This window comes from Podarcis pityusensis (genome assembly GCF_964106645.2).
Source record: "Podarcis pityusensis genome assembly, chromosome: 3".
In the NCBI taxonomy this organism is placed as follows: Eukaryota; Metazoa; Chordata; class Lepidosauria; order Squamata; family Lacertidae; genus Podarcis; species Podarcis pityusensis.
Genome location: NC_138026.1, coordinates 120,825,787 through 120,851,859, shown reverse-complemented (window position 1 = coordinate 120,851,859; position 26,073 = coordinate 120,825,787). Strand labels below are relative to the sequence as shown.

The 26,073-nt window shown below is 46.6% G+C and overlaps 1 protein-coding gene across 1 annotated transcript; it reads left to right on the top strand.

The window, feature by feature from the left end:
• Positions 1 to 3,973: 3,973 nt before the first annotated feature.
• Positions 3,974 to 23,310, top strand: LOC308474581 (angiopoietin-4-like; the record flags this gene model as incomplete). Its single annotated transcript, XM_081001076.1, is given in 7 exon segments — positions 3,974 to 4,058; positions 4,061 to 4,461; positions 13,235 to 13,457; positions 19,185 to 19,322; positions 19,905 to 20,121; positions 21,309 to 21,504; positions 22,933 to 23,310. Coding segments are annotated over 7 exon segments (1,407 nt in total). The 3' UTR covers positions 23,080 to 23,310.
• Between the last annotated feature and the right edge of the window lie 2,763 nt (positions 23,311 to 26,073).

The window sequence follows — 26,073 nt, the reverse complement described above, 5'->3', positions numbered from 1 at the left end:
AAACGTACTGGGAGCCAATGTAGGTCTTTCAAGACCGGTGTTATATGGTCTCGGCGGCCGCTCCCAGTCCCCAGTCTAGCTGCCACATTCTGGATTAGTTGTAGTTTCCGGGTACTTTTCAAAGGCAGCCCCACATAGAGCACATTGCAGTAGTCCAAGCGGGAGATAACCAGAGCATGCACCACTCTGGCAAGACAGTCTGCGGGCAGGGAGGGTCTCAGCCTGCGTACCAGATGGAGCTGGTAAACAGCTGCCCTGGACACAGAATTGACCTGCACCTCCATGGACAGCTGTGAGTCCAAAATGACTCCCAGGCTGCGCACCTGGTCCTTCAGGGGCACAGTTGCCCCATTCAGGATCAGGGAGTCCTCCACACCAGCCTGCCCCCTGTCCTCCAAAAATAGTACTTCTGTCTTGTCGGGATTCAACCTCAATCCGTTAGCCGCCATCCATCCTCCAATCGCCTCCAGACACTCACACAGGTCCTTATTATTATAATTTGAAGCCATTGGTTTGAGAGCTGCCATCTGGAGCGGCAGAAAGCAAGCTCTCTCCATCTTCCATGCAACAGCCCTTGAGATATTTGAAGGTGGGTCCCTAAACGATGACGGCGTTTTCTTAGCTGTGGAAGACGCAGGCGATCTGTCGTCTCAGGGAAGGTGGGGAATCCACAGAGATGTGGTGAAAAGGTCAGAAAGCTTGCAACGACGGCATTTCCTCTAAGGAAATGTGTTTTATCGTGACCCATCCGGCTCCAGAAGACAGCTCAGCATCACAAGTCAACAAAAGAGAATACTAACAATGTGTGTGTGTGTGTGCATCACAGTCACAAATACAGAGAGGGAGCAACAACACAAACAGCTTGATGGGGTCAAGTGAGGGTGAAGCTTGGGACTCATCCAGTTACAAGAAAGGAGATTCTGACTAAACATCAGGAAGACCTTTCTGGTGCTGAGAGCCATTCAGTGGTGGTGGAACAGTCTCCCTCGGGAGGTTATAGACTCTCCTTCCTTGGAGGTTTTTAAGCAGAGGTTGGGTGGTCATCTGTCATGAATTCTTTAGCTATGATTCCTGTATTGCAGGGGGTTGGACTAGATGACCGTAGGGGTCCCTTCCAACTCAACCATTCTCCGATTCTCTGATTAATTGCATGTGGTTTTGGTTTTCCTTCTTTCCTTCCTTCCTTCCTTCCTTCCTTCCTTTCTTTCTTTCTTTCTTTCTTTCTTTCTTTCTTTCTTTTTAAAAATGTTTTTCATTAACAATTTCAACATAACAAATTATCAAAACATATCATATTCATTATTTTCCCCCTTCCCCCTTCAAACCCTCCCCCCAAGAGACTTCCCTCAGCTCCTCTCTCTGATTTCTCAGCACATATTATTCTCTGCATGTTGTAAAATTATACATATCCTTACATTATCTATCTACCATATTATCAACCAATAAATTTGTGTATGTTTATTCAAAACGTGGCAAAGAGTCCAATTTATTTTGTTGTCTTTTTAGATAAATTGTAAAAAGTTCCCATTCTTCCTTAAAGTCACAGTTATCCTTGTCCTGCAATTTGTATGTCAATTTAGCCAACTCTGTGTAGCTCATCAATTTCTCTTGCCACTGTTCTTTTGTTGGGATTTCCTCATTCTTCCAGCCTTGTGCTATCTAGACTCTTGCCACTGTTGTAGCATACATAAATATTTTTTTCATTTTCCTTGGCAGTACTTGTCCTACAATCCCTAACAAAATGCTTCTGGTTTTTTTACAAATGCCATTTTAAACATTTTTTTCAATTCATTATATATCATTTCCCAAAGATTTTTTAATTTCTCTATATTCCCACCACATATGATAAAAAGTCCCATCCTTTTCTTTACATTTCCAACATGTGTTTGACCCGGTTTTGTACATTTTTGCTATCTGTACTGGTGTAATATACCATCTATACATCATTTTTATATATTTTTCTTTCAAAAGAGAACAATCTGACATAATATACAATTTGAGGACTGGGGGAAATTGTGGAAAGTAAATTTGAAATTTACAGATTGGTTTTGGTTATCCTTTCAAGTCACATTTGCAAAAGAATCCTTTAAAAAAAAACACACCAAAACTCCCCACTTCGTTGACTTTTTTCCATGTGTGGGGAGAGAAGGCTTGTTGTTTTAATGGGTTGGTATCCTGCCTTTCTCTCAAGTTGGGATTTAAGGCAGCTTACAAAGGAGGGACGCGGGTGGCGCTGTGGGTTAAACCACAGAGCCTAGGACTTGCCAATCAGAAGGTCGGCGGTTCGAATCCCCGCAACGGGGTGAGCTCCCGTTGCTTGGTCCCTGCTCCTGCCAACCTAGCAGTTCGAAAGCACACCAGTGCAAGTAGATAAATAGGTACTGCTCCGGCGGGAAGGTAAACGGCGCGTCAGCCACAACTGGACCTAATGGTCAGGGGTCCCTTTACCTTTACCTTACAAAGGTTTGTAAAATGCAAAGTAAAAGCTGAGAACAGTTAAAACACCGTATTTACTCAAATCTAATGTTCAACCTTTTTTGGCCAAATTACATTGCAAAAATTAAGGTGCGGATTAGATTTGATGGTGCATTAGACTCGAGTAAATATGGTGCACCAGAATGCATTTAGAGGCAGCTGAGTTCACCCCAAAATCTAGCAGCGGAGTGGTCAGCATCATCTGCACCTTAGCCTGAACAAAAAGGTCTTATCCTGCCGGCAGAGGGAATTCCACAATCATATGAAGTTCCAGGAACCAAGGTCCTCCAGGCCTAGGCAAGCAATTAAGAACACAATGGTGAATGGATGCCTGTCTTTTTAATAGCTTTTCTTGTATGGTTTTATAGTTTTATTGCTGTAAATCTCATTGATATATATATTTTTTTGCACTTAATTTATTTATTATTAATGTTGCAACACATATATGAAATCTTTACATATTGATACATATACATTATATTCATAAATTCACATTTTCCCATTTCATTATGTACCAACTTTTATCCATTTCTCATTTCTTGCCCTTTGTCTTCCCTCCACCCGTGCGTGACTTCCTTGTTATTATTTTGTAACTTTATTATTGAGATTGTAATTTTGTATCTTAATAATTAAACATTCAATCTTATATATCTGCTTAGCTTAACTTAACTTTGTGAAATCAGTCTATACATATCAATAAATTCATTGATACATATTTTTAATGGCATGACAGTATATAAATGTTCTTACACATAAGCAAATGGTGGGTTTTGAGGAGTAATTCAGAGGAAGGTAGTGCCATGAAGCAATCTCACAAGTGGCTCATGGAGAGACCATGGTCAATATTTTTGACAGTGAAATTTTGGTATCTCTTCCTACCCTTTGCAAAAGTAAGGACAATTTGGCAAGGGTGCCTTGAAACTACGCAAAATGTTTCCCCTGTAAAAAAAAATTTGTGGGTGTTCATGGGCCATGTGTAAATGTTAAGAAACTCATTTCCTTTCATTTTCTGCTTTTTTTTCCAAATGAAGGAAAGAGAACTACGAAATGCCTAAAACAGTCAGCTGTTTGTGATCGATGCATGAACAGCAGTTTCTGTGAGTTGCCTATTGGGTCCTCCTTTTGGGGCAAACGACTTGCTGGAGGACTTGTCCATTGTGCTGAAATCTTGGTGGCGGGAAGCCTCTCCTTCTAGCTGTCATCCTCCATGAAAAATGCACCAGTTCCAGGCAATCTGCTCAATTTAATCCAAGGAAACCCTGCGTCTAAGCACACAGCCTCAAGGAGGTTTGGAGAAGACCTTGGGTCCTAGATTGAGCTGGCATTATTCCATCCAAGGCGAAATAACGGAGAAGAGTGGAATTCACTCTTGCCATCCTCTGGACCACATTTCCTGGGTTCTCGAATCGACGCACACCTATAACCTTGCAATCCCAATGGCAGCTCCACATTCAGCCTTAGGCTCTCCCTTGCGGTGGATCACTTCCTTTCCACGCCAATGCAAAGTTTGGGGTTTGCACCAAGGAGACTTCTCCATGCTGGCCACCCTCTGAACGAGTGGCTGTTCCATTGCCAGCTGGCCTGGACACCATGAAGCTTGGGGTGCCTTCAGGACCCCAAAGGCTGGTGGCACAAACACTCCTCTTCCTGGCTTTCCTGAACCGCCGCTCCCTGCAGAGACCCCTGACGGCTGATGGCGAAGGGATGAGCGGAGATGACGGCCACCAAGGGAGCCCTGGACTCATCCAGTGTGGAGAATACAGCAACCAGGTCCTGCCCAATGGCAGGTGCAAGATCATAGCCACCTTGCCGCAACTGGACCAGCAGAGGTGCCCTGACATGTTCCGTTGCACGGACGAAGTCTCCTACTGGCTCCACGAGAACGAGGAGAGGAAACAGCAGATCCTGGAACTGCGGGAACTCATCTCAGAGCTCCAGGAGGAGCTGAGGAACCATCGTCACCGCATCAAGATTTTGGAGCTGCAGGTGAGTTTCTTAATGGGGAAAAACATGGGCAGCAACTTAGGTATAGGGAGACTTTGGGGACCATTGGGCTGGATCTGTCCCCACTCCCATGTTCCAACTTTAGTGCATGGTTGGGGCAACCGACCTGTCAGTCACATGATGTGATTGTGACATCAGATTCATTCATTCATCCATCCATCCATCAAGACATCCCAAGGCAGCTTACGGAATAAAATACAAGATAGAACACAAGTAAATAATAAAACCAACGCAACAAAATAATGACCACCCCACTTCCCACAGATACATTTAAAGGGCTATAGGACAGCCTTTCTCAACCTGTGGGTCCCCAAATGTTGTTGAACTACAACTCCCATCACCCCTAGCTAGCAAGGCCAGAGCTCAGGGGTGATGGGATTTGTAGTCCAACAACATATGGGGACCTACAGGTTGAGAACTGCTACTATAGGATATTAATCAGCCAAAGGCAGAATAGAATGGTACTATTATTTCCCTTGACCTGGACCAGGGGTCAGCAAACTTTTTCAGCAGGGGGCCAGTCCACTGTCCCTCAGACCTTGTGGGGGGGCCGGACTATATTTAGCGGTTGGGGAATGAACGGATTCCTATACCCCACAAATAACCCAGAGATGCGTTTTAATTAAAAGAGCACATTCTACTCATGTAAAAACACGCTGATTCCCAGACCGTCCGCAGGCCTGATTGAGAAGGCGATTGGGCCGGATCCGACCCCCGGGCCTTAGTTTGCCTACCCATGACCTGGACACTATACTTCTGTTGATGCAGCCTAGAACAAAATTAGTGTTTTCTGCTGCTGAGTCACGCTGTTGGCTCAAGCCAAGCTTGTGGTATCCAAACACAGTTATTAGAAACAAATCATATAAGAATCTGCTATAGTCAGCTTTTACCATCCCAAAATCATAGAACAGTAAAGTTGGAGTGGATCCTAAGGATCTTCTAGTCCAGCAATGCAGGGATCTCAACTTAAGAGTCTCTAACAGATGGCCATTTGGCCAAGCTATCATGTCTGTGACAGAATAAATCAGACTTATTACTGTTTATAAGGTGGCAACAGAATATCACTAGTTAGAGGAGATTGCTTGAGGTATTGGAATCCCAGAGCTGAGACCCCATAAGGCAGGCTTCCTCAACCTCGGCCCTCCAGATGTTTTGGGACTACAACTCCCATGATCCCTAGCTAGCAGGACCAGTGGTCAGGGATGATGGGAATTGTAGTCACAAGAAATCTGGAGGGCCGAGGTGGAGGAAGCCTGCCATAAGGCAAATAAGAAGCCCATGTAGGATTGAGAGAGCCTTTATCCAGAAAAAGGAGTTGCTGATTAGAATTAAATAACCCTTTTGCTCCTGAGTGGTGGGATTGGGCACAGGAGGAGAGGACAGACTGCCACCCAGTTTATTTGATTAACCATCTGCTTTCTGATTGATTGATTGATTGATTGATTGATTGATTACAGGTAAATATTTCCACTCTCTCAACAGCTTTTGACAGTGTCTGGGATTCTGGGATTCTTTAAAACTAGCCTCTGAAACTAAGTACATGCTTAACTCAGTACCATGCCAAATTTAATTGTCTCTCTACAATTTAATCAACTAAAAATGTGTACTTGTATTCAATGTAGCAGTAAGCAACTTGTTCCATTTGTGTAAGGATTTCTGCTGGTGCAATGGCATTTTCCCCCTCCCAGCCCTCCAGGCACCCTCTAAATCTGTTCCGGGGTCTTCCCCAATGCTCTGGAGCAGATTTGGGGTTCAATGGGGAGGGAGGAGTCTGTCAAAACAAATGCATCAGTTGCCCCCCTTAGTCTGCCATCCTCACACCACTTACTTGGGAGCAAGCCTTTTCCTGTTCAACAGGACTTAACTTCCAAGTAGGCAAGTTTAGGATTGGACTGTTAGTTGATTAATCTACCAAATAAAAATAGCTTCCCTATTTATTTATTTTTTGTTTCGCTCCTGGATGTAAGAAGAGAACAGATTGTGCTTTAATATTTGCATAACTGGAGGTTATGTAAATGAAAAAGGATATAGAGAATCGAGTAAGGGAAAGGATGGCTGTTCGCCAGGTATGAATTACAGAAGGAAGGGAGATTTGGCCCCTTAGGAAGAAACAATATTTTCTTATTATTAAGACTCATAAATCTTTGCCATCCGACGGAGCTCAGAATTTGTTTACTGGAACCATTCTGCAATTTTGCGTCCGTCACCTGCACAAATCTGGTTGCTCCTCTCTGAGGATGAGAGCACCTACACTCCGGGTATTAATTAGTTGATCACCATCATGCTTTAACTTTGATTAACATTAGTAGCAACCCAAAAATGTGACAGCAAGGTAATGCATCATGCAGTTTACAAAACCAACAAGCGGTAAATAGCAAGAGAAAGAAACGGCGACACAGCAGTACAAATCAAGACATCCATATTTCCTTAGGTGGCGTGAATGGATGGTGTATATTGAGCATCTAAGTCTGGAGTTTAGTAAATAAAATCCCCATGGCTGACATAAAAGCATTTTTAATAATAATAATAATAATAATAATAATAATAATAATAATAATTTATTATTTATACCCCGCCCATCTGGCTGGGTTTCCCCAGCCACTCTATGTGGCTTCTAACAAAGTATTAAAATACAGTGGTCTGTTAAACATTAAAAGCTTCCCTAAATAGGGCCGCCTTCAGAGCATGCACCACTCTGGTGAGATAGTCTGAGGGCAGGTAGGGTCTCAGCCTGCGTACCAGATGGAGCTGGTAAACACCTGCCCTGGACACAGAATTAACCTGCGCCTCCATGGACAGCTGTGAGTCCAGAATGACTCCCAGGCTGCTCACCTGGTCCTTCAGGGGCACAGTTACCCCACTCAGGACCAGGGAGTCCCCCACACCCGCCTGCCTCCTGTCCCCCAAAAACAGTCCTTCTGTCTTGTCAGGATTCAACCTCAATCCATTAACTGCCATCCATCCTCCAACCACCTCCAGTCCTCCACACACACCCCTGGAAACACACAGCATGTGTGCGATTTCCCCTCGCAATAGACAACGTCCACAAGTTATTATACCACCAAGCCAAAAGCAGATTTTGGTTCAAGGTTTCCCATTGTGGGCTATTGAAATCCCAGCTGCAGCTAAGCACCCATGTCATAAATTCTTCAGCTGTTGTCTTGCTAAACATCAGGAAGAACTTTGTGGTGGCAAGAACTGTTTGACAGGGAAATGGTCTCCCTTGGGAAGTTGTGGACTCTCCTTCCTTGGAGGTCTTTAAGCAGAGGCTGGAGGGCCACCTGTCATGGATGCTTTAGTTGACATTCCTGCATTGCAGGGGGTTGGACTAGATGACCCCAGGACCCCTTCCAACTCTAATAATAATAATACATTTTATTTATACCCCGCCCTCCCCAGCCAGAGCCGGGCTCAGGGCAGCTAGCACCATTAAAATTACAGTAAAAACATAATGGGGGGGACCAATTTACCGTATTTTTCACTATATAGGATGCACTTTTCCCCCTCCAAAAATGAAGGGGAAATATGTGTGCATCCTATGGAGCGAATGGAGGCTCCTTGGCTTCAGCAATAGCAACAGGAATCCTCCGAAGCGCAGAGGGAGAGCTCCCCCCCCACTCCGGAGGCTTCGCGTTGCTTTCGCTGAAGCCGCCTGAAGCCCCCGGAGCGCAGGGAACTCCCGCTGCACTCCGGGGGCTTCAGGCAGCTATCCGCAAGCCTTCGGAGCATTCCCGCTGTGCTCCGAAGGCTTGCGGATAGCCGCCTGAAGAGCGAGAGGGGTCGGTGCACACCAATCCCTCTTGCTCTCCAGGCTTCGCTTCACTTCGTTTCTCCTCCCACTTTGCTGAAGGGGCGCTGCTCAGAGAGGGGGAGAATTTTTCCCCCCTGTTCTCCTCCTCCTATGGTCCGGTGCGTTCTATGGTCCGGTGCGTCCTATAGAGCGAAAAATACAGGTTAAAATGCAATTTAAAATGCAGCCTCATTTTAAAAGTAGCCCATAGATCAGAACCATAAGGGGAGGGAAACATAAGGGTCAGACTGAGTCCAAACCAAAGGCCAGGCGGAACAGCTCTGTCTTGCAGGCCCTACGGAAAGATATCAAGTCCCACAGGGCCCTAGTCTCTTGGGACAGAGCGTTCCACCACGTCGGGGCCAGTATTGAAAAGGCCCTGGCCCTAGTTGAGACCAATCTAACCACCTTGTGACCTGGGACCTCCAAAATGTTGTCATTTGTGGACCTTAAGGTCCTCCGCGGGGCATACCAGGAGAGGCGGGCCCGTAGGTACGAGGGTCCTAGGCCACATAGGGCTTTAAAGGTCAAAACCAGCACCTTAAACCTGACCCTGTACTCCACTGGGAGCCAGTGCAGTTGGTAAAGCACTGGATGAATGTAATCCCATGGCGAGGACCCCGTAAGGAGTCCTTACATTTCTATGATTCCATGATTCACATATTCAGGAATGACAGCTGTGGGGGAACCTGAACAGGTGATTTAGTTATTTTGGATACACCTGGGAGCAGAAGTATGAAACCTGGGGGCCTCCCAGTCAAAAATGGAAGGAAACCCCCTGGAGCCCAGAGCCCCACCTGTGATGACTGCAATGAAGTATGAGAACACCAGCACAGGTGTACCATGACCATAATAGCAATAACATAAATAAATCTGAGCTCAGTTTCCTGATGATGTCTCTGGCGCATGCCCCACTGCCAGGAAAGGGACGCCTTGGCTCCCATGGTAGCTCAGCTAAGAGATAAATCAATTTCATTTCCTGTTAGTCTGCAGGTTGTGGGACCAATGGATTTTAGAAGCAATCCAGTAGGAGATCTCCTGGAAATCACAGAAGGGGAGAGACCACTTGTGCTCGCTGTGGGCTTCCTACAGGCATCTAGTTGGCCGCTGTGAGGCCAGGATGCTGGACTAGGTGGTCCACGGGCCTGATCCACCAGGCTTTCCTCATGTTTTTGTCTTCCTGCATGAGCCCCACTGCAGAGGGGCTCCTACTCGAAAGGAGCTTCAAGAAGGAGAACCTCACTGAATTGTGTGCCCCGCGTTGGTTCACGTCCCTGTGCTGGGTTTCATACCAAGCGTGCTCTCCTTAGATCATGCCCTTTATCCAACACATGTTTGCTTATTTCTCTGCTGAGCTTCCCGCTGCCACAAAGTGTCTCCGTGCGAGATGAGAGGATCACAAGTTCTCTTTGTTTAATTCTCTGCAGAGGGTCCCTGCCCTTTGCCAGATAAGCTTCTCTGGGGGGGTTGGCTAATGACAGATCAGACCGATGAGCCAGAGATCTCAATCACACCAGAGTCATCAGCTCTTAAGGGGTTTGGCCACACAAGTCTTGTACATTGTGTGTGTGTGTTAGGAATGTGCATCATGGACCGCCTTATAGTGCAATACAGCCCTGTTCAAGGAAGTTTTCATAGAATCATAGAGTTGGAAGAGACCACAAGGGCCATCGAGTCCAACCCCCTGCCAAGCAGGAAACACCATCAGAGCACTCCTGACGTATGGTTGTCAAGCCTCTGCTTAAAGACCTCCAAAGAAGGAGACTCCACCACACTCCTTGGCAGCAAATTCCACTGTCGAACAGCTCCTACTGTCAGGAAGTTCTTCCTAATGTTTAGGTGGAATCTTCTTTCTTGTAGTTTGGATCCATTGCTCCGTGTCCGCTTCTCTGGAGCAGCAGAAAACAACCTTTCTCCCTCCTCTATGTGACATCCTTTTCTATATTTGAACATGGCTATCATATCACCCCTTTTAATGTGTGACATTTTAATGTATTTTTAATCTTTGTTGGAAGCTGCCCAGAGTGGCTGGGGAAAGCCTGCCAGATGGGCGGGGTACAAATATATTATTATTATTATTATTATTATTATTATTATTATTATTATTCCCCAGCACAATGTTTCCTCAGCAAGCTTGCCCACTGCATTTTGCCCATCCTTTAGCAGAGGTCAGCAAACTTTTTCAGCTGTGGGCCAGTCCACTGTCCCTCAGACCTTGTGGGGGGCCGGACTATATTTTGGGGAAAAAATTAATGAATGAATTCCTATGCCCCACAAATAACCCAGAGGTGCATTTTAAAGAAAAGGACACATTCTACTCATGTAAAAACAAGCTGATTCTCGGACCGTCCGCAGGCCAGATTTAGAAGGCGATTGGGCCGGATCCGGTCCCCGGGCCTTTGGTTGCCTACCCATACTTTAAAGCATCAGTAGAAAAGGGCATTCTTAGAATCCTAATATTGTAGAGTTAGAAGGGACCCAGAGGATCATCTAGATCTAGATTCCCTTGCAATGCAGGAAAATTTAGCCATCCCACACGGGGGTCAAATCTGCACCCTTGGTATTATCAGCACCACACTCTAACCAACTAACCTATCCAGACCATTCTTGTTTGTTTGTTTGTTCGTTTGTTTGTTTGTTTGTTTGTTTGTTTGTTTGTTTGTTTGGAGTTTTTGGGACCTCACTCTTCAGCCAGAAAGGCTCCCAGTGCAGGTTGCATACAATAGGGACACAGGTGGTGTTGTGGTCTAAACCACTGAGCCTCTTGGGCTTGCCGATCAGAAGGTCGGCAGTTTGAATCCCCGCAACGGGGTGAGCTCCTGTTGCTGTGTCCCAGCTCCTGCCTACCTAGCAGTTCAAAAGCACACCAGTGCAAGTGGATAAATAGGTACCACTGCAGCGGGAAGGTAAATGGTGTTTCCATGTGCTCTGGTTTCCGTCATGGTGTTCTGTTGCACCAGAAGCGGTTTTATCATGCTGGCCACATGACCTGGAAAGCTGTCTGTGGTCAAACGCCAGCTCCCTTGGCCTGAAAGCGAGATGAGCGCAGCAACCCCAGTCACCTTTGACTGGACTTAACTGTCTAGGGGGCCTTTACCTTTGCCTTCAGCTGCATACAACCAATTAAACAAGGCAGTCACTGCCCCACAGGCTTACAGTCAGGGCGAAAACACAACACAAAAGGGGAAAGACACAGGGAAAGAAGAGGAACAACAAACTTCAATATTGGGCACCAATTTCTAAAAAGTTGTTCCTCTATTGACCAGTTGGCCCAGTTCAGGAGGTGGGTAGGGGGTGATGTTTATTTCTGGAGCATCTCATCCCACTCTTGAATGTTTTGCTTGTCCTTCTTTATCTATCTATCTATCTATCTATCTATCTATCTATCATCTTATTAATTTTTTACATATAATTCCCAACAATCATATAACATATATTCTTATCTTATACAATGTTTTGGACTTCCATCAACCGCATCTGAAGGTTTTGTCAATCTTTATCACTTAATCTACATTTCTTAATTTCCCTATTACTTTTAATTGTCCTTAACTAATAACTCTCTTCATAAATGCAATATTTCGCATAATCCTCCTTACAAAACATCTTGCAGTCCTACCGGCGTAACCCGTTTATTACAATTGCTTTACAAATATTTTTTTTTAAATGATATTTATTAAGGTTTCAATAAAAGATTAAACAGAAAAACATAAACGAAAAATACACAATTCAAAAAAGCACAATACATAGTCCAAAAAAAAAACTAAAAAAAGAACTAAAAAAAAAAACAAAATACAAGACAAAAAGAACAATTAAAAATAATATCACCTTTTCGTTTCCATCTTTAAATTTACTTGTTTTCTGGACCTCCTCATACCTCCCTCTTTTGTATTCCAGTTCAAATTGTTTGTCCAGCAATTTCTTTCCCTCTTTTTTAATCCCAATCTTTAATCTTAATATAATATAACATTAAAATTTTACCTCTTAAAAGCCAAATTTCCATTTCCTTAAACTTCTTTAGTCCTAATCCTTAATCTTAGTTTATCTATAACTTTAAATCCTGTACAGCTGGAAACCACTCATTTTCAATCCAACATCACTCTAACATTCTTTAATTTTACAGTGTTTCTGTAGATAATCTTTGAATTTCTTCCAATCTTCCTCCACCGACTCTTCTCCCTGGTCACAGATTCTACCAGTCATTTCCGCCAGTTCCATGTAGTCCATTAGTTTCATCTGCCATTCCTCCAGTGTGGGAAGTTCTTGTGTCTTCCAATACTTTGCAATGAGTATTCTTGCTGCTGTTGTTGCATACATAAAGAAAGTTCTATCCTTTTTTATCACCATTTGGCCGACTATGCCCAGGAGAAAGGCCTCTGGTTTCTTGGGGAAGGTATATTTGAATACCTTTTTTAATTCATTATATATCATTTCCCAGAAAGCCTTAATCTTTGGGCACGTCCACCAAAGGTGAAAAAATGTACCTTCAGTTTCTTTACATTTCCAACATTTATTATCGGGCAAATGATAGATTTTTGCAAGCTTGACTGGGGTTATGTACCACCTGTATATCATTTTCATAATATTCTCTCTCAGGGCATTACATGCCGTAAATTTCATACCTGTGGTCCACAACTGTTCCCAGTCAGCGAACATAATGTTATGTCCAACGTCTTGTGCCCATTTAATCATAGCCGATTTTACCGTTTCATCCTGAGTGTTCCATTTCAGCAGCAAGTTATACATTCTTGACAAATTCTTAGTTTTGGGTTCTAACAGTTCAGTTTCTAATTTTGATACAATTGCTTTACAAATAGTTCCAATATTTACTCCAGTCCTCTGAGAATCTCTGGTCCCGCAGGTTTCAGATTCCTTCCTGTCATCTTATTCAATTCTGCATAGTCCATTAATTCCATTGTCCTTCTTTATTCCACGCCTCCTGCCGGCCCCCATTCTGCTGCTGTGAAGCATGAAGAGAAGTCCAGCCGCAACGCCACCGTGGAGCAGCGGGTTCAGGAGCTGGAGCAGCACTACCAGGAAGCCAGCACCCTTCAGCACATTCAGGCCACGCTGCTATACGACATGCAGGCCCAGGTCCACAATGTCTCCCTGCTGATGGACTGGGTGCGCCACAACCCAGGCTGCCTGGTCCCAGTGGAGATGAGGCTCCAGCACGAGATGCACTACCCAGGTGAGTCCCCCCGGAAGAGCCAAGATCCGGGTTCAAGTCCCACGTTGGCCAAAAGACTCCTGCCCTGCAGAGGTTTGGACTAGATGACCCTTGGGGTCAGGGCCGAATTTAGCTTTGAAGGTACTGAAGGTAATGGGGCCCTTTATGTGTCCAGCTGTGCTTTGCCAACAACAGATTGTCGCTGTTTTTTGTGTTGAATATATGCTATATGGGACGCGGGAGGCGCTGTGGGTTAAACCACAGAGCCTAGGACTTGCCGATCAGAAGGTCGGCGGTTCGAATCGCCGTGACGGGGTGAGCTCCCGTTGCTCGGTCCCTGCTCCTGCCAACCTAGCAGTTCGAAAGCACGTCAAAGTGCAAGTAGACAAATAGGTACCACTCTGGCGGGAAGGTAAACGGCGTTTCCGTGCGCTGTTCTGGTTCGCCAGAAGCGGCTTATCATGGTGGCCACATGACCCGGAAGCTTTACGCCGGCTCCCTTGGCCAATAAAGCGAGATGAGCACCGCAACCCCAGAGTCGGCCACGACTGGACCTAATGGTCAGGGGTCCCTTTACCTTTACCTTTTCCTTTTCCTTGATCATGCATGGATTTCCTCACTTCCCCAATCCCATCCTGAGCCTTCATTTGGCACCTCCTCTGTATTCTGTGGGGCATCCCTGCCCCCTTTTGTCTCCTGGGCCTCTCCCCACCCTAAGATCCCAAAGGAAATGCCCTTAATGGTGTTTGTGATGCTGTTCCTTTGGTTGAGGGCTTTGACCCCATAACAACAACCAGGTTGACGGAGCCCTTCCCATCTAACCTCCAACTGGGATTATCTGATAAAGACTTTCACCCACTAGCCCAAATCCAGCCTGAGCCCCTGACGTAGGCGAAGGGAAGAGCACGCCTCTGGGCTAGCAATCCTTTAAGCCGGCCAGTTCTGGATGTTGTGTGCTCGCTGTCCCCCTGGCTTTAAGCGGGATGTAGACCAGGTCAGTCCGCTTCTGATCCCACTGCACACCGAGGCTACGTAAGCAGAGTCACCTCGGTTGCCCCTGGGCCAAAGGGAGAGGCATTTTGCAGCAAGAAGAGGGACTCTGGTCACTGTGCATGAGTGGGGATCAATCACATGCCAGTGTGGAGAAGAAGAAGAAGAGTTTGGATTTGATATCCCGCTTTATCCCTACCCATAGGAGTCTCAAAGTGGCTAACAATCTCCTTTCCCTTCCTCCCCCACAACAAACACTCTGTGAGGTGAGTGGGGCTGAGACACTTCAGAGAAGTGTGACTGGCCCAAGGTCACACAGCAGCTGCATGTGGAGGAGCAGGGAATTGAACCCGGTTCACCAGATTACGAGTCCACCGCTCTTAACCACCACACCACACTGGCTCTCGGAAGAAGAGGGCAAGAAGAGGGACTCTGGTCAATGTGCTTGGGTGGGGTCCAATCACATGCCAGTGTGGAGCTAGGGCTGCTGTAAGTCTGGGATTTCCCAGACATATAGGGGATTTGTCCGTTGGAAATAGTGTCTGGGTGGAATTTCAGGAAATCAGTAAAAATGTCCGGGAAAACCCAGGTGTATGGCAACCCATGTTGGAAGTGTTGCTTTTTTGGTGAATTTCCTTAAGAATACAGTCATACCTCATGTTACGTTACATTCTTTCAGGTTACATCCCGCGGCGACCCAGAAGTATCGGAAAGGGTTACTTCCGGGTTTCACAGCTTGCGCATGCGCAGACGCGCAAAGTGACATCGCGTGCATGCTCAGAAGTGACGAATCGCAACCTGTGCGTGCGCAGACGTGCCACTGTGGGTTGCGCTCTTTTCATGTTGCGAATGGGCCTCCGAAACGGATCCCGTTTGCAACCAGAGGAACCACTGTATATCAAAAACTTCATTTTTTTGGAGATTTCACCAAAAAAAGGAGGGAGGGAGGGAGGGAGGGAAGGAAGGAGGGAGGGAGGGAAGGAAGGAAGGAAGGAAGGAAGGAAGGAAGGAAGGAAGGAAGGACTCAACAGCTTGTCGGGAAACCAGCCCACCAGGTGCGGAGGAAAAATGACGAGGAGTCATGGGTGAAGGTTTAAGCAAGGAGTGAGCTCTCTCCCCCAGCAGCCTTGCATGTTTATTAGCCTTGCGCACATTACATCATGTTGCATATACACGTGTAGCACTCGGGTGGAAAACAGCTAGGGTTTGCATTTCTTAGAATAACTTCTCTACCAGACAGCATGACAGCCGCGTAAGCTTTGCGGTTAGGCAGCGCGACACTGACCCAGGCGTGTGGGGGAACAAGTCAGCAGATGCTTCCTCTTGCACAATCTTGCACAAGGGTGCTATTTTTTTATTGCATCCCCACATGCCCTCCTTTTTTATTTTATTTAATCAGAGTCATAAATTTCATTCCGAGGCAGAAGCTCGCCAGGGTCGCACACAGCGCGCTGGTAACCAGGTAGGCCGTCCATCCAGGTCCACTGCCGCGTAACCGCGTCCCCAGGAGATGAGTGGCACAGGACCATGCCATGTTGGATCAGGTAGCTGTCTGTAAGATACAAGAGGTCGAGCCAAAGGCTCTGCTTTTCGAAAATGAATTTCAGCCGGTGTATATTCCCTATTATGGGATACAAATTATGGTTAAGGGTGAATAAAACAGTATGCACAATTGAAGGAATCTCGGCGGAGGGGGCACTTCGACCTCCAAGTTGTTTGGACAGCAGAGTCTTGAAGGTCAGGTGCGCCCTCTCCACAATCGCCTGTCCTGTTGAATTGAAAGGCAAACCATGGATTAATTTCACATTCCATAAATCACAAAAGGATGAAAACTGAGAGGAAATATAGGCTGGGCCATTATCCGTTTTAATGCTTTGTGGCTTACCCATCACAGCAAAACAGCGCAGGGTGTGCTGAATGACGTGACGAGCGGTCTCACCCTTCAATGGGGTGGCCCAGATAAATCCAGATGAGGTGTCCACTGTCAGGTGAACTTTTGAAAATGGTGCGAGCAGAGGGGTGTGAGTAACATCCATCTGCCAAACCGCAAGAGGGGACGTACCCCTAGGGTTCACCGCATCAAAGGGAATCATGGTTGGAGCCTTAGAACAGATAGAACATTGAGAGACAATGTCTCGTGCCTGTGCAATAGGGATTTTAAACATTTTTGCCAAAACTTTAGCAGGCTGGTGAAAGGTAGAATGAGAGAGAATAGGGTCAGAAAACAAGGAAAACACTTCAGATCGCAGTGCAGCGTCTGCCAAGGCATTTCCCTGAGCCAAAAACCCTGGGTGATTGGTGTGGGAACGAAGGTGTGCAACATAAAAAGGATGACGGCGTTCTTGAATAAGATACTGCAAGGTAGAAAAAAGAACAAACAAATCAGCATCTAACGCAGGCGTGATATAAGAAACAGGCAGGGAAGACAAAAGGCGATACACATATTGTGTATCAACAAGCAAATTAAAAGGTTTATCAGGAAAGAGTTGAAAGGCAAGGATTACAGCAGCAAGTTCAGCCCGCTGGGCGGACCTCTGTTGCTCAGTAAATTCAGTTTTCCATTTTCCACCCTCCTCCCATGCCACCACCCCCCGCGTTTTTGACCCATCAGTGAAAAGGGTAAGGGCAGAGGGGATGGGGGTCGGAGAGAGAGCAGTTTTTAAAGTATAGACAGTTTGAGAAAGAAAAGACAGGCGTGGATCAGAGGGGGGATTATGCGTGATGGTTCCCAAAAAATCCACAAGTGCTACTTGAGTAGCCACGGAGGTGGAAATCAGGTGTTGTGTTTCTGTGAGTGAAAAAGGCAAGTAAATTTTTTTCAATGTCCAGTCCAGAGAGGGCTTTATGCGGAAGGTGGATCCATTCCACAATGTTGACACCCGAAGGGGCAGCCGATTTCTGTGAGTAGAGAATGGCTGTAGGCAGCAAAGGTGTGGAAAAAATTGCCAAGGATAACTGCACATTGTGCAGAGTGTCTATGCGATCCACCATTCGTTCTCTTAATAAAGCATTAACCTGTTGTAAGGCTTGTAGCATTTCTTCTGTAACTGGGATGACTTCTCCAGGTAGGTTGTGTCCTTGTAAGGCAGAAAACAATGGTGACAAGGTGCTAGTAGGCAGATTAAGGTAATTCTTTATCCAATTCAGGTGTCCCAAAAGTTGTTGAAGGTCAACCAGCCTTAGGCGGGCAGGAAAAGACAATTGGGGAACAACCGGAATGGCAGCTTGTTGTGTCAATTTATGTCCAAGATATAACATAGGCAAAGTTTGCTGAACCTTATCTGGGGCAATACACAGTCCAAAATCTGTCAGAGCAGATGTAAGGTCTCTTAATAATTCCACTGATATGTGCTTCGCAGCCACAAGGATATCATTTGGGTGGAGGCTTTGACAAGCTGGGGTTTCTCCCCCGACACCCAAAACTTGGGCAGCTGCCTTTGTGGGCCATTTGGAAGGCCAGTCTTGTTTAGCAATCACAGTAACGTCTGCCCCTGTATCTAGAACCCCCTCTACCTCACGTCCACCCAGTGTCATTTTTAATGTAGGGCGCTGAGCTGTGAGAGGCATTGCAGCAGCAATTAAGGGGGTATCTGTAGGAGTTGTGGCGTCCGCAGGGAGCAGTATGACTTTAGCCACAGGCGTGCCAGATGAAAGACCTAAGAGGGGGGCTGCTTGTTTAATTGCAGTCCCCAGTGGCGTCGGCGGAGGCTGATAATCTGGTGGTCGTGGCGGAGTAAAAGGTGGTGGTAGAAGCGGTGCAGCCGGATATATGAAAGGCATATTCAGGACTGTTTTTTGTTGTGGTTGCAACGAAGCCAAGAGGATGTTTTTGGGCGTAAGAGTTGCCATGCAGCCACGGACTTTAGCCCAGGCACTGAGGACGTGAACATTTATGCGGCCATGGCCATGAAAGTGGTCGCCAATCCTATCCCAGGCTGGAATTTCCCACGTCCCCTCCTCAGGGAAGCATGGACAATGTTCATCTATGGCCAGAATCAATGCAATTAGATCACCTTCAGGTACTTGCTGTTTATTTTCCCGAAGGAGGTGCTGCATGTCTTTTAAAAATTGTTTCTGTGGGTTAGAGAGCGCAGAACCCATGATAAAAATAGAAAAATAGCTACTCACCGGGGATCCGAAGATGAGAAGGCGCCTTAAGCCACAGCCGGGCGGGTGAGTAGCAGGAAGGACCGTCTTTGACAGCACGCGTCCTGGAAGCCGTTCAGGCAATCACACGAGGCACCATTTGTCGGGAAACCAGCCCACCAGGTGCGGAGGAAAAATGACGAGGAGTCATGGGTGAAGGTTTAAGCAAGGAGTGAGCTCTCTCCCCCAGCAGCCTTGCATGTTTATTAGCCTTGCGCACATTACATCATGTTGCATATACACGTGTAGCACTCGGGTGGAAAACAGCTAGGGTTTGCATTTCTTAGAATAACTTCTCTACCAGACAGCATGACAGCCGCGTAAGCTTTGCGGTTAGGCAGCGCGACACTGACCCAGGCGTGTGGGGGAACAAGTCAGCAGATGCTTCCTCTTGCACAATCTTGCACAAGGGTGCTATTTTTTTATTGCATCCCCACAACAGCTCCCCTCCCCCCCAAAAAAGAAGCTCAACAACCTTTTTGTCCAGATTTTCACTTCTTGAAATACGACAACCCTAGGTGGAGCAATTAAAGTCAGTTTGTTACTATTGGTTTGCGGGCTCAGTCCAGATGATGCCTTGAAATGGTTTTTCTCTCCCTTCCTCCCCGGCAGATGTGAAGCATGCCAAGAACTGCCCCATCGATTGTGCCTCCATATACTACAACGGGGTCCGGCGGTCGGGTGTCTATAGCATCATGCCATCCGATGGAGGTCTGCCCATTGAAGTGCTGTGCGAGATGGATGTGGAAGGTATGGAAGGAGGCAATGGGAGCAGGTCCTCCCTGGTGTTTCCTTACACGTTGAGATGCTTGGGTCAGACGCTGCTTCGTGACTGGACTTAACTGTCAGGGGTCCTCTAGGTAAAGGTAAAGGGACCCCTGACCATCAGGTCCAGTCGTGCACGACTCTGGAGTTGAGGCGCTCAACTCGCTTTACTGGCCGAGGGGCCGGCGTACAGCTTCGGGGTCATGTGGCCAGCATGACTAAGTCGCTTCTGGTGAACCAGAGCAGCGCACGGAAACGCCGTTTACCTTCCCGCCGGAGTGGTACCTATTTATCTACTTGCACTTTGACGTGCTTTCGAACTGCTAGGTTGGCAGGAGCAGGGACCGAGCAACAGGAGCTCACCCCGTCGCGGGGATTCAAACCACCGACCTTCTGATCAGCAAGTCCTAGGCTCTGTGGTTTAACCCACAGCACCACCCGCAACCCTCAGGGGTCCTTTACCTTTAAATCCTCCAAACGGGGTGGGAGAAGTTCAGATCAGGGTGTGTGTGTTTTTTCAGTTGGATTGTCAATTCAATGACATTTCTCGCCGCAATTGTGTGGCAGGTGGAGGCTGGACCGTCATCCAGCGGCGTCAGGATGGCACGGTCAATTTCAACCGGACGTGGAACGAGTACAAAGACGGCTTTGGGGAGTTGAGCAGTGAATTCTGGATGGGCAACGAAAACATTCACAAGATCACCAGCCAAGGGGACTACTCTCTCCGCATCGACCTGGAAGATTGGAACAATAAGCACAAACATGCCTTTTACCAGCTGTTCAGGTAGGTCTTCAGGCGAGAGGGCATCTGGGTTGCTGCCCAGCAAAACACGATAATACGATAAACTTTATTGCCATTGTCCCATACAGAACAAGGAAATTGAAAAATCTACATAAGACATTCAAAACCCAACAAGCCTGCTACCCCAGCTATCCCTGCCAGGTTAGCCCCCTAAAAACTCTGATACCCCATTTTTAAATGCAATATACTCCCATAGAGACTCCTTACACGGCATTTAAAACCAAAATCGCATTTGGATAGAAACTGTTTCTCAGGCGGCTAGTCCTAGTCTTTATAACCCTGTACCTTCTTCCAGAAGGCAGAAGCTGAAAGAGATCATTTCCGGGGTGCGCACTATCCTGCGCTATCTCTGCAGCTTTCTTATGGCACCTGGAAGCGTAGATTTGATCCAAGGTGGGAAGAGTGCACCCAATTATTCTCTCTGCAGTCTTTACAACCCTGGACAGCATTGTTTTTCCCCTGACCGTGCAGCTCCCAAACCACACACACAGAACATAGGTTAATACACTCTCCACAGTACACCACCCATATTTTAGATGCTTTCCTCTATCCAAAGCACCCTCTTGTTGAACTGCCCCTCCCATCAGCCCCAAGAGCCAGCACGCCCAATGGTCAGGGATTTGTTTTATTCATTTATTTCATGACCTATTCCTACACCGCTTTATTGTTAAAACAAAAAACCAAGCGGTTTACAAAAAAAGATAAAACCATAAAATTATCAGTTGGGGGGGAAATAGCAGGAAAAATTTTAAACTTTCTAAACATCTGCTTGGGCGTGTCTAATTATTATTATTTTTTAATGGATAAATAAATAAAATCATTTAAGTTTACACCCCACCCTTTAGGAGCAGGGACTGAGCAATGGGAGCTCACCCCGTCGTGGGGATTCGAACCGCCGACCTTCTGATCGGCAAGTCCTAGGCTCTGTGGTTTAAACCACAGCGCCACCCACATCCTATACAAATGTTTTAATGAGGAAATAAATAATATGCCGTCTGCAGGAGGCCCTCGCCTGCAGAGTGCAGAGGTTAGGAAACCAGAAGCCCAAGGTCAGCATGCCTTTCAATTTCTGCAAAACCACCTCCCCTCTGATGTTGTCCTGGCTCGGGAGCGACGACTTAGAAGCCCACTCTTAGATGCTCTCAGAAACCTTCCCTGTTGCCTTGCAGCATTGAGAACGAGGTGAATTACTACCGCCTGCATGTGGAGGGCTTCAGCGGGACGGTGGAGGATTCCTTCGCCTGGTACCACAACAAGAGGAGTTTCAGCACGCCCGACTCGGGGAATATCTGCGCCGCCATCTCCCACGGAGGCTGGTGGTACCACCAGTGCTTCTTCTCCAACCTCAACGGCGTTTACTACAAAGTAAGTCAGGACACTGAGGTGGCCTCCACAGCCCACCTGCCCTCTCGGGTTTTCATTTTAATTTCAGCTTCCAGCAAGCTTGTGGGTGGGTGGGTGTAATATGCTAGAAATTGCTAAATTTATATTCTAAATTTATAGTCATACCTCAAGTTAGGTCCGCTTCAGGTTTCGTGTTTTCGTGTTGCATCCTGCGGCAACCCGGAAGTACCGGAACGGGTTACTTCTGGGTTTCAAGGCTCGCGCATGTGCAGAAGCGCTAAATCACGCTGTGCGCATGCGTAGATGCGGCACTTCGGCGTGCATCAGTTCCGTGTTATGGACAGGCCTCTGGAACGGATCCCATCCGTAACACGAGGTTCCACTGTACAGTGGTACCTCGGGTTACAGATGCTTCAGGTTACAGATGCTTCAGGTTACAGACTCCACTAACCCAGAAATAGTACCTCGGGTTAAGAACTTTGCTTCAGGATGAGAACAGAAATTGTGCTCTGGGGGTGCAGTGGCAGCAGGAGGCCCCATTAGCTAAAGTGGTGCTTCAGGTTAAGAACAGTTTCAGGTTAAGAATGGACCTCCAGAATGAATTAAGTTCTTAACCTGAGGTACCACTGTATATGCTAAAGCTATTATTGGTCATCTGCATACTATCCCTTGCTTTTTCCTGTAGGACTAATTGCAGTCGTTAACAGTTGTCAACAGGTTTACCATACCCATTGAGTCAATCACCCATCTCCCACTACCTTTCTGAGAAAAACCCCACCCCACCCTCCCACTATATAATAATAATAATAATAGTAATAACAATTTATTATTTATACCCCACCCATCTGGCTGGGTTTCCCCAGCTACTCTGGGCGGCTTCCAACAAAATATTAAAATACAGTGGTCTGTTAAATGTTAAAAGCTTCCCTATAGAGGACTGCCTTCAGATGTCTTCTAAATGCCAGGTAGTTGTTGTTCTCTTTGACATCTGGTGGGAGGGTGTTCCACAGGGCGGGCACCACTACCGAGAAGGCCCTCTGCCTGGTTCCCTGTAGCTTTGCTTCTCCCAGTGAGGGAACCACCAGAAGGCCCTCGGCGCTGGACCTCAGTGTCCGGGCAGAATGATGGGGGTGGAGACGCTCCTTCAGGTATACTGGGCTGAGGCCATTTAGGGCTTTAAAGGTCAGCACCAACACCAGAATGCTCACAGTTTTCATGGAGATATAAAAAAAAAAACCAGCAAGCATAAACTGACGCAGAAATGAGAAACAGAGATTGGTAGAATTACCCACCCTTAATTTAGAGGGCCTCCGGTTCTCCCACCCCACATTAAGCTCTAGGTGTCAGACTTCCACATCTGATTTTAGCCAAAGGGTTCAAATTTACCCTCTGTTCTCTTCCCCAACTCTCTCCCTCTCTCTTCTCCTCCCGTGTTGCCCATATGTGCAGGGTGGAAGATACTCTCTGAAGAACCGCAAGATTCTTGGCCCCGATGGAGTGGTCTGGTACACGTGGAAGGACACCGATTATTACTCCCTCAAGAAAGTCACCATGATGATCCGCCCCCGCACGTTCCGCCCCCACCTCTCCCCGTGAAGGAACGCAGGATCTCTTTCTCATCAAATCACAGCTGGGCGATGGATGACCCTGGACAACTGCATCGCAGTCCACCGGCCCATCCTGAGGCATGGCCAGTTGGTCTGTCATGTGGACAATGCAAAGAGCAGTGGATAGAATCCGACCCTCGGGTGCTTTCACCCAGGGGGAGTGCATTCTGGCAGCAAGGCTAGCTTGATGAACGAGGGGTGGTTGGTGCTCTCCCTAAATGTGGACGCTTTGGTGGCTGCAAGCTGTAGAGATGGCAGCTCAGTGGAAGTCATGGCTTCTTGAAGAATGGCTGCGTCCAGCTCTCTGTCAGAACAAAACAGGCTACAAAAAGGAAACCAACGAAATGAGTTTGGAATATCAGTATATTTTATGCAGACGGATGGGCGCCAGCTTGGAGCAGTGCAGTGCTGCCCTCTGCTGGAAGAAGCTGGGCTTTGCTGGACCTCGAAGTCCCTCTTTCGCTTAATGTTTCAGACATCTTGCCTGTTCAGCCTTGAGGATTCGCCATTGCCACCTGCTGCCATTCAAAAGGAACTGCTTTGCAAATGGAAGGTTTCCTCGTTTGCTCTGGCAGTTTGGGGGCATATTTCTGCAGCGTATCACAGAGACCCCTTGCGACAGGGACCCATATCTCTTTGAAGCTGAACTGTTTAGCGTAGTTGGAAGAGGAGGAGGAGAAAAGAGACAGCATCACTTTTGCTTATTTCGTAAAACTTATATACTGCTTGATTTGTAAAAACAAAACCCTCAAGATCTTTAAAATGGGGGAAAGGGCCTTTTTGCTTTCCTGACCTGGTGCTAGAGATGCTTTTCTGAAAAGACTCAGTCCTTCCTTGGAACGGGTTAACTGAAAAATGAGAGACTTGTATTTTCAGAATTCCTGAAAGCAGAAGCTGGAATATTATCCATGCCCTGCTTCTGCCCACTGTGGAGGGGACTCTTCAGTTTGGAATCAGGGGTGGGGGGTAGGATTGGCTGCAAAATCATAGCTGCCGGGGCGACTTCAGAAAAGCTTGAGGGAGCTGAGAGCAACATCTGCAGCAGAGATCTGGACCAGGAGGTGCAAATTCTCCAGCCGGGTCTATGGTTGGAATCTCTCTCCCATAAGGTCACACAACTTCTTCAAACTGGTCTTGCCAACCAACTCCTCAATGGCAAAAGACCTCAGAGTGGGGTTTGGGGGTAGATGTATCAGAAAGAGGATAGTCTTGCAAGGGATGCCAAGTAAACATTTTTTTTGGGGGGGGGGAGATCAGTGTGGAAGAACTGTAGAGCTGATGTCAAAGCTTTGTCCGAATCTTACCTGAATAAACATCTTACGTGTTTTGAAGAACATTTGCAATGGGATTAACAACCTGCTTGTGGCCAGATTTCACAGGGAACCTGGCCTGCACCACAAGCCCCACAGCCCTGTGGGAATGTTGTGGGTAGCAGGAGGGGATATATTGATTAAATATTATCCTTCCTAACTCACGCTAGTGAGTTTATTCATACAGCAGAGTACATTCCCCTCTTTACACAGCATCATCATCATTTTTAATTTGTATAACGTCTCTCTATTTTACAATACTCAAGGCAGTTTACAAGCTGAAGAAAGAAAAAATGTACATCTTATAACAATCTAGTGCAATACAAAAATATGATATTAAAACATAACTTTAAAATAGGCAGCCTACATCAAAAAGTAACATTCAACAATCATTAGAATATTATTAAATAATAATAGCATATAAAAGTTAGACAGAAATCCACTTAACAGTTACAATAAATAGTTTCTAAACTAGAATCAATAAAACAACAGCAAGCCACAGTACATAAAATAATACAATACAAATCGAGAAGCAGAGACTAGAGGGTGGAGCAAGGCAGGTGGAAGGAGGCCTTCCCTGATGGAGTCTCTCCCCTCACAGGAAGCTAGCAGGAAGCTAGTTGCAGATTCGTTATAATATCTTAACTTATATTATTTCTGGTAAGACCTCTTTGATTCCCTCCTAAAAGAATAAAGACACAACAGTCTTCTTTTAAAAGTAGTAAGAAGTTTACTTACATTCAGTTCACTGCTGGATCCCTGAAGGCAAAGAGGCTTTAGCTTAGAGTTACAGAAGAGGGTTTGAGTTCATCCCATATGGGAACTGATTCCACATGCTGCTGGCTGAGAGAAGAAAAGGTATTGAAAGAGAGGAAGGTGGCTGCGTGACTGGACCTTTTGTGTGGTCTGGATGGGTCATGACCACCTACCTGGTTACCTTTAAAGGAAGGATGCTCCAGACCAGGTGTGACAGGAAGTTCAACTGGCTGGACCAACATCCCCCTGTCTGTGTCCACTCTAGGCAAACAGGAAATGTTGTATTTGACTGCTTATATTACATCCCACAAGCACTCAATATATGGTTACCAGATTTTTTTCAATGACTCCAGGGACACTTTTTTTTTTTTTTTTTTTTTGAAGCTGAGTAGCAACAGGGCATCAGTAGTGGGGATGGTGAGGCAAAAGACCCTGGGCCCAAGCACACATGCATATTGTATAAAGGTGCAAAGCCCTTCTTTTGAACCCTGTGAAACATAATTGCACAGAGTTTTTAAAAAACTGGGCAATGGCGCGCTGCCCTCCCATGACTCCCGAGCCTTCCCCAATCTCCTGCCCCCTTCCCCCTTTGTTTTGACAGATCGGGGGAGGCTCAATGGGCAGTGTGCCGTTGCCCAGTTTTTTTAAAACAAAAAAACTCTGCGCATTTATGTTTCACAGGGTGCGAAATAAGGGCTTTGCACCTTGCCCGGCAGAGAAGCTATGCACCTTGCGCCCCTCCTGGGCAATGGCGCGCCACCCACCCATAACTCCCGAGCCTCCCCCAATCAGTCAAAACAAAGGGGGAAGGGGGCAGGAGACCTGTACCACTGGACGTCCCCAGTTCCCCTTCGGCTGTGATGGCGGCAGTCAGCAGCCCGGAGCCAGCCTGGTAGCGCAGTTGGCTCTGGCTGGTT